This window comes from Zonotrichia leucophrys, chromosome 29 (assembly GCF_028769735.1).
Source record: "Zonotrichia leucophrys gambelii isolate GWCS_2022_RI chromosome 29, RI_Zleu_2.0, whole genome shotgun sequence".
Taxonomy (NCBI): domain Eukaryota; kingdom Metazoa; phylum Chordata; class Aves; order Passeriformes; family Passerellidae; genus Zonotrichia; species Zonotrichia leucophrys.
This window is the reverse complement of record NC_088198.1, coordinates 2,035,284-2,046,311: the sequence shown is the minus strand read 5'-3', so window position 1 is coordinate 2,046,311 and position 11,028 is coordinate 2,035,284. Positions and strand designations below refer to the sequence as shown.

The window sequence follows — 11,028 nt, the reverse complement described above, 5'->3', positions numbered from 1 at the left end:
GGGAGACAGGGAAAACCTGCAGAGATGGGGACAGGGACAGGGCCATGGGGACAGGGACAGGGGAAAGAGCCATAGGGACAGGGACAAGGCAGTGTGGCCACTGGGACAGGGACAGGGCTGGGGCTATAGCGACAGGGACAAGCCCAGCCCAGCTGCCACCACGTGCCTCAAGCCACCACACGGCCAAGCTCCGGCCGCCCCAGGGCAGGGTGACCCCGCATCGATCCGTCCCCAAACACCGACCCGCCAGCACCACCTGCCACACGTGCCGCTTTATTCATTCACACGATGACCACGGCGCCGCTGTGCGCGGTGGGCACCGGCGAGGGCTCCCCGGCCGAGGTGAAATAGCCGATGAGCGCCCTCACCCCGGCCTTGAGCCCCGGCTGCAGCCCCAGCTGCACCCCCATGGCCACCGGGCCCCCCAAGCCGCCGGTGAGCGCCGCCAGCCCCGCGTAACCCAAATCCTCGGCGGCTTCCAGCGCTCGGGTGGACGCCGTGGATTCGCAGCCCTGGAAGGCGAAGTAGACGCTGGTGCCGAGGTTGTAGAAGATGCTGACTCCCGGTACCCAATCCAGCACCCGGTGTGCCTCCCGTTCCCCCGGTGGGCTGCAGGCATCCTCATCCTTATCCTCCCTCCGGTGCCGCCGCACAGCGCTGCGAGCATCCTCATCCTCCCGCCGGTGCCGCCGCACGGTGCCGCGGGCATCCTCATCCTCATCCTCATCCTCCCTGCCGCGGCACGGCGGGAATTCCCGGTTTTCCCGGCTCGGGGGTGGCGCGGGCTCCGTGCCGTTGTGCTCCGTGCCTGGCACGGGGGGATCCGCACAGGCAGAGCCCCCCGGGCTCAGTGCCAGCCTGAGCAGCAGCAGCGCCAGCGGTGGCGGCGGGGCAGGAGCGCCCGGTACCCGCGCCAGCCCCCGCAGCAGCGCCGCGGCCGTGGTGGTGCCCACATCCCGTGCCAGCTCCATTGTCTCGGCCTCAGCCTGGGGGGCACAGCCGGCTTTGAGCAGTGCCAGGGTCAGGGCAGCGCGGGCCAGCCCGCGGGGCAGCGCGGGCAGCCGGGAGAAGCCGGGGAGGCGATGAGGATGAAGGCTTTGGCACGGTGCCCGCGGTGGGACGGGCTCTGCCAGCGCTGCCAGCTCCGCCAGCAGTGCCCGGTCACCATCAGCCAGCGCGGGGGTGATGATGGACGCAGCCATGGCATGGCTGAGGATGAGGAGAGGGAGGAAGAGCAGAATGCAGGGCATGGTGGCGGCGCTGGGAGAAGGACAGAGCTGAGTCAGACCCCCGTGTGCCCGCAGCCCCCCATGCCCACCCACCCTGTGCCACCTCACCTGTCCTGCTGTCCCCTGTCCTGCTGTCCCCTCCCCTGGCCGGTGACTGCGGCCAGCCCGGCCCCGTGACCCCTTTATAGCCGTGGTTATCAGGGAATTGCGACACAGGGACAGGGACCGGGCACTCCCTGAGGCCAGGGAGGCTCCGAGCCCCCTGCAGACCCACGCACACCCAAGGAGGGCAAAAGTCACTTGTGTTTATTTAGGCCTTGTCTAGATTTAAAAAGTTTTAAGAAACAAAAAAAAAAACAAACCCCGAAACCCCAACGGCTGAGGAAAAAGGGAGGAAATTTGGGGTAAAACAGGGAGATGGTGACAGCAGGGGAAGGTGGAGAAACTGGTTGGTTGTGCAGCTTTTAAAAAACAGCATCAAAACCTGCAGAAGGCAATCTGTAGAAACCCCATAAAACCTAGAAAACCCAAGAAAAACTGCAGAAACCCCAGAAAAGCTGTAGAAACCCAAGAAAAACTGCAGAAAAGCTGCAGAAATGCAATAAAATCTGCAAAAAGCCCAGGAAACAGCACAAGGCCTGGGCACAGGGAAGCCTCTCAGTCGTCCTCCTCTTCCTCTTCCAGGCAGCGGATGCGCTTCCTCCTCCCCCGGGGCTGTGGATCTTCCTCATCCTCATCCTCATCCTCCTCAGAGCGAGGAGCTGGTGGGGGTGGATCAGTGGCTGTGGATGGAGGGAGAGGGGAGAGGGCTGAGCCCCCCAGGATGTGACAAAGGGGACAGGGACAGGACAACCCCAACCCCAGGAGCGAGCAGAGAGGCTGAACCCGATAGTGGGGCCCTGGGAAAATGTTAAATTAGACTCTGTTAAATGTTAAATTAGGCTTTGTGTTTTCCCAGATCATTGCACCTGCATAAGCGGTACATAAATTATTGTTAGATGTGATGGTTGTTTAGCAATTAAATATAGTTATTATATAATCATAAGAAGAATCATGAGGAACTATGTTGGAAATTTAAGGGGGGGCTATGCACCTGCATAAGCAGTACATAAATGATATAATTGTTAGATGTGATGACTGTTTAGCAATTATATTAATTATTATATAATCATAAGAAGAATCATGAGGAACTATGTTGGAAATTTAAGGGGGGGGCTATGCTTGGCTGAAATCTATGTAAACAATAGAACAATATAAGTTTAATAATTAACATGAAAGTTACATAAGGACAGAATATAAAAACACGATCCTGTCGAATGTATGGGCAGAGTCAGATTTGGGTGGAAAACACCCCTGATTCCCAGAGCTCTTAATAAAAAGCACCAACATAATCATTTTCGTGATTATGTGGTTCTGAACGCTGACAAACCCACCTGAGCTCCCACCATCCTCATCCTCATCCTCATCCTCGCTGGCGAGCTCCCGGCGCCTCTTGGTGCGCGCCAGCACCGGGCTGGGGACAGGGATGGGGACAGGGACAGGCTCCTCACTGCAGGGACAATGCAGGGGGGCTGAATCCCCTCCCCAGGCAGGGAGAAGACCCCTCCCCAAAAAAAAAACCAGCCCCCCAAAAGCTGAGATGGGGGCTCTGCTCTCACCTCTCCGAGTCCGATCCCAGCGCTGCCATCGGCGGCTCTGCAGAGGGGCACAAAGAGAGGGGGGCTCAGAGCCAGCCCAAATCTGGGGGTCCCACACCCCCCCCCAGCCCCACCCCTGACCTGCAGCCCCATCCTGGGGGCACCTGGGGGGCTCTGGAAGGTTCTGGGGGGATGCTGGGGGGTCGCGGTGGGCGATGGAGGCGGCGGCGCGACGGAGCTGCTGCGGGGTGAGGGCGGCCGGGATGCGCCAGAAGGATTCCTGGGGGAGAGGGGGACATGGCAGGGCCACGTTTTCTGAAAATTCTCTAGGATTTCTCTCCTAAAGTGTAGCCACGATATTTTCTGCACATTTCCTTTGCCAGGGTTTTTTTCCTAAGGTGTAGCCATGATATTTTCTGAAAAATCCCTTTGCCAGGATTTTCCTCCTAAGGTGTAGCCATGATATTTTCTGAAAAATCCCTTTGCCAGGATTTTTTTGGTGAAAAATCCCTTTGCCAGGATTTTTCTCCTAAAGTGTAGCTGTGATATTTTCTGAAAAATCCCTTTGCCAGGATTTTTGTAGCCACGATATTTTCTGAAAAATCCCTTTACCAGGATTTTTGTCCTAAGATGTAGCCATGATATTTTCTGAAAAATCCCTAGGATTCTTCTCCTAAGGTGTAGCCAATATTTTCTAAAAATCCCTAGGATTTTTTTCCTAAGGTGTAGCCATGATATTTTCTAAAAAATCCTAAGATTTTCTCAAAAGGTGTAGCCACACTATTTTCTGAAAAATCCCTTTGCTAGTAACGTGTAGCCACGATATTTTCTGAAAAATCCCGAGTATTTTTTCTCCTGAGAAGCTGAGAGGCCTCAGAAATTAAATGTAAACAATAATTTTCTGCTGCTGTGGAATGCAACAGGTGCATCTTTGATTGGTCTCGTGTGGTTGTTTTTAATTAATGGCCAAGCACCATCTGGCTGTCTCGGACTCTCTGAGAGTCACAAGATTTTATTATTTTATCCTTTCTATTTTATGATTATTTATTATTTTAATAATAGTAATTTTATTATTATTTATTCTTTCTATTCCATGCTAGGAATAGAATGGATAAATAATTTATTATTATTTATTTTCTGTTTCATTATTATTTCTGATTTTAATAATAATAATTTTATTATTATTAACCCTTTCTATTCCTTGCTTGCCTTCTGACGAAACATTTTCTTATATTCTTTTAGTATAATTTCAATATATTACTTTATTTTCATATAATATATGTATCTTCTAATGTAATATATTTATCCTAAAATAATAAATCAGCCTTTTGAAACATGGAGAAAAGCTTCTCATCTCTTCCCTTGTTGGGGATGCCTGCAAACTTCCACAGGGATGGGGACAGGGATGGGGACAAGGGGATGGGGACAAGGGGATGGGGACAAGGGGATGGGGACAAGGGATGGGGACAAGGGATGGGGACAGGGATGGGGACAAGGGGATGGGGACAGGGATGGGGACAAGGGGATGGGGACAGGGATGGGGACAAGGATGGATGGGAACAGGGATGGATGGGGACAAGGACGGGGACAGGGATGGATGGGGATAGGGATGGGGACAAAGGGATGGGGACAAGGATGGGGACAAGGGGATGGGGACAGGGATGGATGGGGATAGGGACGGGGACAGGCATGGGGACAGAAGGATGGGGACAGAAGGATGGGGACAGGGATGGGGACAAGGGGATGGGGACAAGGGGATGGGGACAAGGGGATGGGGACAAGGATGGGGACAGGGATGGGGACAGAGATGGATGGGAACAGGGATGGATGGGGACAGGGATGTATGGGGACAAGGACGGGGACAGGGGTGGATGGGGATAGGGATGGGGACAAGGACAAGGGGATGGGGACAAGGGGATGGATGGGGACAGGGGTGAACTGGGACAGGGATGGGGACAGGGATGGATGGGGACAGGGACCTCACCTGCTCGCTGGCGGGCGGCCGCAGCCCCAGCTGCCGCAGAAGGTTCCGGAAGCGCCGATCCTCCATGGCATCCTCGTTCTCCTCCGTGAGCGGCACCAGCGGCACCGGGTGGGACACGCCTGGGGTGGGACAGCGCTGTCAGAGGGACCCCGACCCCACAACCCACCCCAGCCCACCCTGACCCCGCTCACCGTCCTCCTCTCGGTCCTCTGCCGCTCTCCTCAGGCAGTTCTGCAGCCACCGCAGGGGCCCGGCCAGCCCTGGGGACACCAGAGGGTGACAAAGGATCCAGCAGGATCCAGCAGGGTCCAGCAGGGTCCCCCCGCTCAGCCAAACCCACCTGGGGGGTCTGGAGCCCCCCACCCACCTTCCCCATGCAGGTGCTGCGCCAGGTCCTGCCCAGCCCCTTCCTCAGGCACCCAGTGCTCCTCCGTGAGGCCTTCATCATCCTCATCCTCCTCTTCCTCCTCCTCGCTGTCCTCATCCTCTCCTGAGCTGTCTTGGGCTGGCATGGCCGGGACACCTGGGGCAGCCTGTGGGAGCCAGCAGGGTTTGGGGGTCCCATGGGTGGGGATAGGAACATTTGGGTGTCCCCAGGATGGGGACAGGCCACATTTGGGTGTCCCCAGGATGGGGACAGCATCTCCAGGGCACAGCCCAGCATCCTCCAGCCCCCAGGATGGGGACAGGCCACGTTTGGGTGTCCCAGGATTGGGACAGGCCACATTTGGGTGTCCCAGGATGGGGACAGACCATGTTTGAGTGTCCCAGGGTGGGGACAGGCCATGTTTGGGTGTCCCAGGATAGGGACAGACCATGTTTGAGTGCCCCCAGGATGGGGACAGCATCTCCAGGGCACAGCCCAGCACCCTCCAGCCCCCAGAATGGGACAGGCCACATTTGGGTGTCCCCAGGATGGGGACAGGCTGTGTTTGGGTGTCCCCAGGATGGGGACAGGCCACGTTTGGGTGTCCCCAGGATGGGACAGGCCATGTTTGGGTGCCCCCAGGGTGGGGACAGGCCACGTTTGGGTGTCCCCAGGATGGGGACAGGCTGTGTTTGGGTGTCCCAGGGTGGGGACAGGCCACATTTGGGTGCCCCCAGGATGGGGACAGGCCATGTTTGGGTGTCCCAGGATGGGGACAGGCCATGTTTGGGTGTCCCAGGGTGGGGACAGGCCACATTTGGGTGTCCCCAGGATGGGGACAGGCCATGTTTGGGTGTCCCAGGATGGGGACAGGAACATTTGGGTGTCCCAGGGTGAGGACAGGCCACATTTGGGTGCCCCCAGGATGGGGACAGGCCACATTTGGGTGTCCCCAAGGTGGGGACAGGCCATGTTTGAGTGTCCCCAGGGTGGGGACAGGCCATGTTTGCGTGTCCCCAAGGTGGGGACAGGCCACATTTGGGTGTCCCCAGGATGGGGACAGGCTGTGTTTGGGTATCCCAGGGTGGGGACAGGCCACATTTGGGTGCCCCCAGGATTGGGACAGGCCACATTTGGGTGTCCCGGATGAGGACAGGCTGTTTTGGGTATCCCAGGGCGGGGAAAGGCCACTTTGGGTGCCCCAGGATGGGGACAGGCTTGTTTGGGTGTCCCAGGGTGGGACAGGCCATGTTTGGGTGCCCCAGGGTGGGGACAGACCATGTTTGAGTGTCCCAGGATGGGACAGACCATGTTTGAGTGTCCCCAGGATGGGACAGGCCACATTTGGATGCCCCCAGGATGGGACAGACCATGTTTGGGTGTCCCCAAGGTGGGGACAGGCCATGTTGGATGCCCCCAGGTGGGGACAGGCTGTGTTTGGGTATCCCAGGGTGAGGACAGGGCACATTTGGTGTCCCCAGGATGGGGACAGGCCATGATTGGATGTCCCCAGGATGGGGACAGGCCACATTTGGGTGTCCCAGGATGGGACAGGCCATGTTTGGGTGCCCCCAGGGTGGGGACAGGAACATTTGGGTGTCCCCAGGGTGAGGACAGGCCACATTTGGGTGCCCCCAGGATGGGACAGCACCCCCAGGGCCCAGCCCAGCACCTCCAGCCCCCCGTACCTGCCCAGGGCCGTGCCCTTGGCTCTTCCTCCTGCGTTTCTTGTAGAGCTCCTTGCGCTCAGCCACCAGCCCCAGCCCCAGCAGCTTCTCCACCACGCGAGCCCGCGAGCGCCGCGCCGTCAGGTGCTTCATGATGTTCCCCAGGACGTCTGTGGGGAGCAGGGTCAGGCTGGGGAGGCCACAGGGGGGGATTTTTGGGGGTCTACCCCTCATGTCCAGCTCACCATCCGAGCCCTGGAACTCCTCGAAGAGCCGCGTCAGCTCCTCCTCCTGCTCCTGCGTCCACAGCACGATGCGGGTGCCTTTCCTGGCGGTGGGAAACAGCTGTGGGTCAGTTCTGTCCGTGGGGGGGTCCCTGCCCTGTCCCTGGGGGGGGTCCCTGACCCACCTCTCCCTCGGGAAGTCCTTGGCACTGCTGGCCAGCCCCATCCTCACCAGCTGCTTCACCACCTGCCTGCGCGTCCGTCCAGGCGAGGGGAGCTGGGCCAGGATGGCAGCGATGATGTCCCCACCTGTGGGACAGCAAGGGTGAAGGGACAGAGCCCCTGCCACCCCTCAGGGGTCCCACTGAGACCCCAGAGACCCCCCAGTACCTTCCATCTCCTTGTATTTCCAGTAGAGCTCCCGCAGCTCCTGCTCCTCCTGAGGGGTCCAGGGCGGCACCCGGCTCCGGGTGGTCCTGGGGAGGGGGAGAAGGGAGGGGAGGATGTCCCAGACATCTTTTTATGAAAATCCCTTTCTTTAGGATTTTTTCTTCTTGAGAAGCTGAGAGGCTTCAAGAACAAAATGTAAACGTTGATTATCTGCTGCTGTGGGATGCAACTGGTGGATCTGTGATTGGTCTCGTGTGGATGTTTGGATTTAGTGACCAGTCACGGCAGAGCTGCTTCTCTCTCTCTGTCAGAGCCAGCTGCCTTTGTTATCATTCATTTCCATTCTATTCTCAGCTTAGCTAGCCTTCTGAGATTAAGCTTTTCCTTCTATTCTTTTATTATAGTTAAAATGTAATATATATATCATAAAATAATAAATCAAGCCTTCTGAAATATAGAGTCAGATCCTTGTCTCTTCCCTCATCCAAAAACCCCCGTGACAGAAGGGAGAGCAGCCCCCTCCTGTCGCAGACAACTTTTATGAAAAATCCTTTCTTTAGGATTTTTCCTCCTGAGAAGCTGAGAGGCTCCAAGAACAAAATGTAAACATTGATTATCTGCTGCTGTGAAATGCAACAGTTGGATTTTTGATTGGCCCATGTTGGTTGTTTCTAATTAATGGCCAATCACAGTCAGCTGGCTTGGACACAGAGCCCGAGCCACAAACCTTTGTTATCATTCTTTCCTATTCTATTCTTAGCTAGCCTTCTGATGAAATCCTTTCTTCTATTCTTTTAGTATCGTTTTAATGTAATATATATAATAAAATAATAAATCAGCCTTCTGAAACAGAGTCAGATCCTCTTCTCTTCCCTCACCCAAAAACCCCTGTGACCACCATCACAGGAGAAGGGAGAGCAGCCCCCTCCTGTCGCAAACAACTTTTAGGAAAAATATTTTCCTTAGGATTTTTGCTCCTGAGAAACTGAGAGGCTCCAAGAACAAAATGTAAACAATGATTATCTGCTGCTGTGGAATGCAACAGGTGCATCTGTGATTGGTCTCATGTGGTTGTTTCTAATTAATGGCCAATCACAGTCAGCTGGCTTGGACACAGAGCCCAAGCCACAAACCTTTGTTATCATTCTTTCCTATCCTATTCTTAGCCAGCCTTCTGATGAAACCCTTTCTTCTATTCTTTTAGTATCGTTTTAATGTAATATATATCATAAAATAATAAATCAAGCCTTCTGAAACAGAGTCAGATCCTCATCTCTTCCCTCACCCAAAGACCCCTGTGAGCACCATCACGCCCTCCCTGCCCCACTCACCCCTCTCCCTCCTGCAGGGAGCTGTAGCCCTGGCTCATCTCACCCACGATGGCAGGGCTCTTCCAGAAGAGCAGCTCCACAAAAGCTTTTTTGTTGGTGGCTGCCAGCGCAAAGAACTTGCCCACGATGAACTTGGCCAAGGTCACCAGCTCCTGGGGACAGCAGGAGGGAGAGAGGGGCTGGGGGACAGCAGGGACAGCGAGTGGCAGTGGGGGACACTGGGGATGAACAGTAGGGCTGGAGGATCCTGGGGGCTGAGAGAGGGGCTGAGGGAAATTTGGGATACAGAGCTGGGGAACACCAGAGATGGAGAGAGGGGCTGGGGGATGTGGGGACAAAGAGAGTGGGGCTGGGGGACAGCAGGGATGGAGAATGGGGCCAGGGACTGCACAGAGCAGGGCTGGGAGATGCTGGGGACTGAGCGGGGCTGGGAGATTTTGAGGACTGAGTGGGGCTGGGATAGAGAAAAGATTCTGGGGATTGAGTGGGGCAGGGATAGAGAAGGGCTGGGGGATTCTGGGGACTGAGTGGGGCTGGGAAGTTCTGTGGTTGAGTGAGGCTGGGGGCTGCAGGGACGGAGCAAGGATTGGGAGATTCTGGGGACTGAGCGGGCTGGGGCCTGCAGGGACTGACCCTCTCGGGCTGGGGGATTCTGGGGACTGAGTGGGGCTGGGGACTGCAGGACAGAGCAAGGATTGGGAGATTTTGGGGACTGAGTGGGGCAGGGACAGAGCCAGGATTGGGAGATTTTGGGGACTGAGCAGAGCTGGGGGCTGCAGGGACAGACCCTCCCGGGCTGGGGGCTGCAGGCACAGAGCAAAGATTGGGAGATTCTGGGGACTCAGCGGGGCTGGGAGATTCTGGGGACTGAATGGGGCAGGGACAGAGCAGGGCTGGGAGATTCTGGGGACTGAGCAGAGCTGGGGGCTGCAGGGACAGACCCTCCCGGGCTGGGGGCTGCAGGGACAGAGCAAGGATTGGGAGATTCTGGGGACCGAGCAGGGCTGGGGGCTGCAGGGACTGAGTGGGGCAGGGGGCTGCAGGGACAGAGCAAGGATTGGGAGATTCTGGGGACTGAGCAGGGCAGGGACAGAGCCAGGATTGGGAGATTCTGGGGACTGAGCAGGGCTGGGGGCTGCAGGGACTGAGTGGGGCTGGGGGCTGCAGAGCCAGAGAAGGGCTGGGAGATTCTGGGGACTGAGTGGGGCAGGGACAGAGCAAGGATTGGGAGATTTTGGGGACTGAGCAGAGCTGGGGGCTGCAGGGACAGACCCTCCCGGGCTGGGGGCTGCAGGGACTGAGTGGGGCAGGGGGCTGCAGGCACAGACCCTCCCGGGCTGGAGGCTGAAAGGACAGACCCTCCCAGGCTGGGGGCTGCAGGGACTGAGTGGGGCTGGGGGCTGCAGGCACAGACCCTCCCGGGCTGGGGGCTGCAGGCACAGACCGACCTGGTGCGCGGCCGCCGCGGGGTCGCTGAGCAGGCGGTGGAAGAGGGCGAAGAGGGAGAGCTGGAAGAGCAGGGGCTCCATGCGCAGCTCGCGGGCCAGGCGGTGCAGCAGCCGCGCCGCGCAGTGGTTGGTGCGGGCGCTGTTCCGGGCGTAGCCGCGCAGCAGCAGCACCAGCGCCCGCACCACGGGGGCACAGGCAAACCTGCGGCACTGCTGTCAGCGTGGCTGCCCCTCAGCAGGACCCCACATCTTTTCATTAAAATCTTTTCATTAAAAATTCGTCTTGCTGAGAAGCTACAGCCACAAAATGTGAGCAACTGTTACCTGCTGCTGTGGAATGCAACAGGTGCATCTGTTGCATGTTTACAATTAATGGCCAACCACAGGCCAGTTAGCTTAAACTCTCTAAGACACAAACTTTTATTATTCATTCCTTTCTATTCTAATTCATTCCTTTCTATTCTTATTCATTCCTTTCTGTTCTTAGCTTAGTTACCCTTCTGAGATGAAGCTTCTCCTTCTATTCTTTTCATTATAGTATTTCCTTCTATTCTTTTTATTATAGAATACTACAGTATTCTATTACTATAGTAATAATGTATGTTATATATCATAAATAATAATGATTTTATGATATGTTTTTTTATGATATTTTGATATTATGATATTTTTTTTATGATATATATATATAATGTAATATATATATCATAAAATAATAAATCAAGCCTTCTGAAGCACAGAGTCAAATCCT

General features: G+C 55.9%; 2 protein-coding genes across 2 annotated transcripts in view; both read right to left on the bottom strand.

Moving 5' to 3' along the window:
- Positions 1-268: 268 nt before the first annotated feature.
- On the bottom strand, positions 269-1,742 carry APOF (apolipoprotein F). The gene is made up of 2 exons (XM_064734655.1): positions 1,714-1,742; positions 269-1,260 (listed from the first exon to the last, which is right to left on the bottom strand). The coding sequence occupies exons 1-2, from the start codon at positions 1,740-1,742 to the stop codon at positions 282-284; spliced, it is 1,008 nt and encodes a 335-aa protein (XP_064590725.1). The 3' UTR covers positions 269-281.
- A 23-nt stretch (positions 1,743-1,765) lies between these two features.
- TIMELESS (timeless circadian regulator) overlaps positions 1,766-11,028 on the bottom strand; it is a 17,252-nt gene continuing 7,989 nt past the window's right edge. The window contains exons 12-24 of the mRNA XM_064734654.1: positions 10,278-10,487; positions 8,830-8,981; positions 7,499-7,584; positions 7,294-7,417; positions 7,130-7,212; positions 6,906-7,054; positions 5,218-5,383; positions 5,042-5,110; positions 4,851-4,969; positions 3,008-3,146; positions 2,888-2,924; positions 2,663-2,778; positions 1,766-2,011 (exon numbers count right to left, since the gene is read on the bottom strand). Of these exons, the coding sequence (XP_064590724.1) occupies positions 1,887-2,011; positions 2,663-2,778; positions 2,888-2,924; positions 3,008-3,146; positions 4,851-4,969; positions 5,042-5,110; positions 5,218-5,383; positions 6,906-7,054; positions 7,130-7,212; positions 7,294-7,417; positions 7,499-7,584; positions 8,830-8,981; positions 10,278-10,487 (1,575 nt within the window). The 3' untranslated portion in view covers positions 1,766-1,886. The remainder of the gene's footprint in view (positions 2,012-2,662; positions 2,779-2,887; positions 2,925-3,007; positions 3,147-4,850; positions 4,970-5,041; positions 5,111-5,217; positions 5,384-6,905; positions 7,055-7,129; positions 7,213-7,293; positions 7,418-7,498; positions 7,585-8,829; positions 8,982-10,277; positions 10,488-11,028) is intronic.

Excerpts from the sequence above, each read along its gene's own strand:
- APOF (XM_064734655.1), bottom strand. The coding sequence starts at position 1,742 with ATGGGGTTTCTACAGATTGCCTTCTGCAG. Across the intron at positions 1,261-1,713 it reads CTACAGATTGCCTTCTGCAG|CGCCGCCACCATGCCCTGCA; the intron begins GTTTTGATGCTG and ends TCCTTCTCCCAG.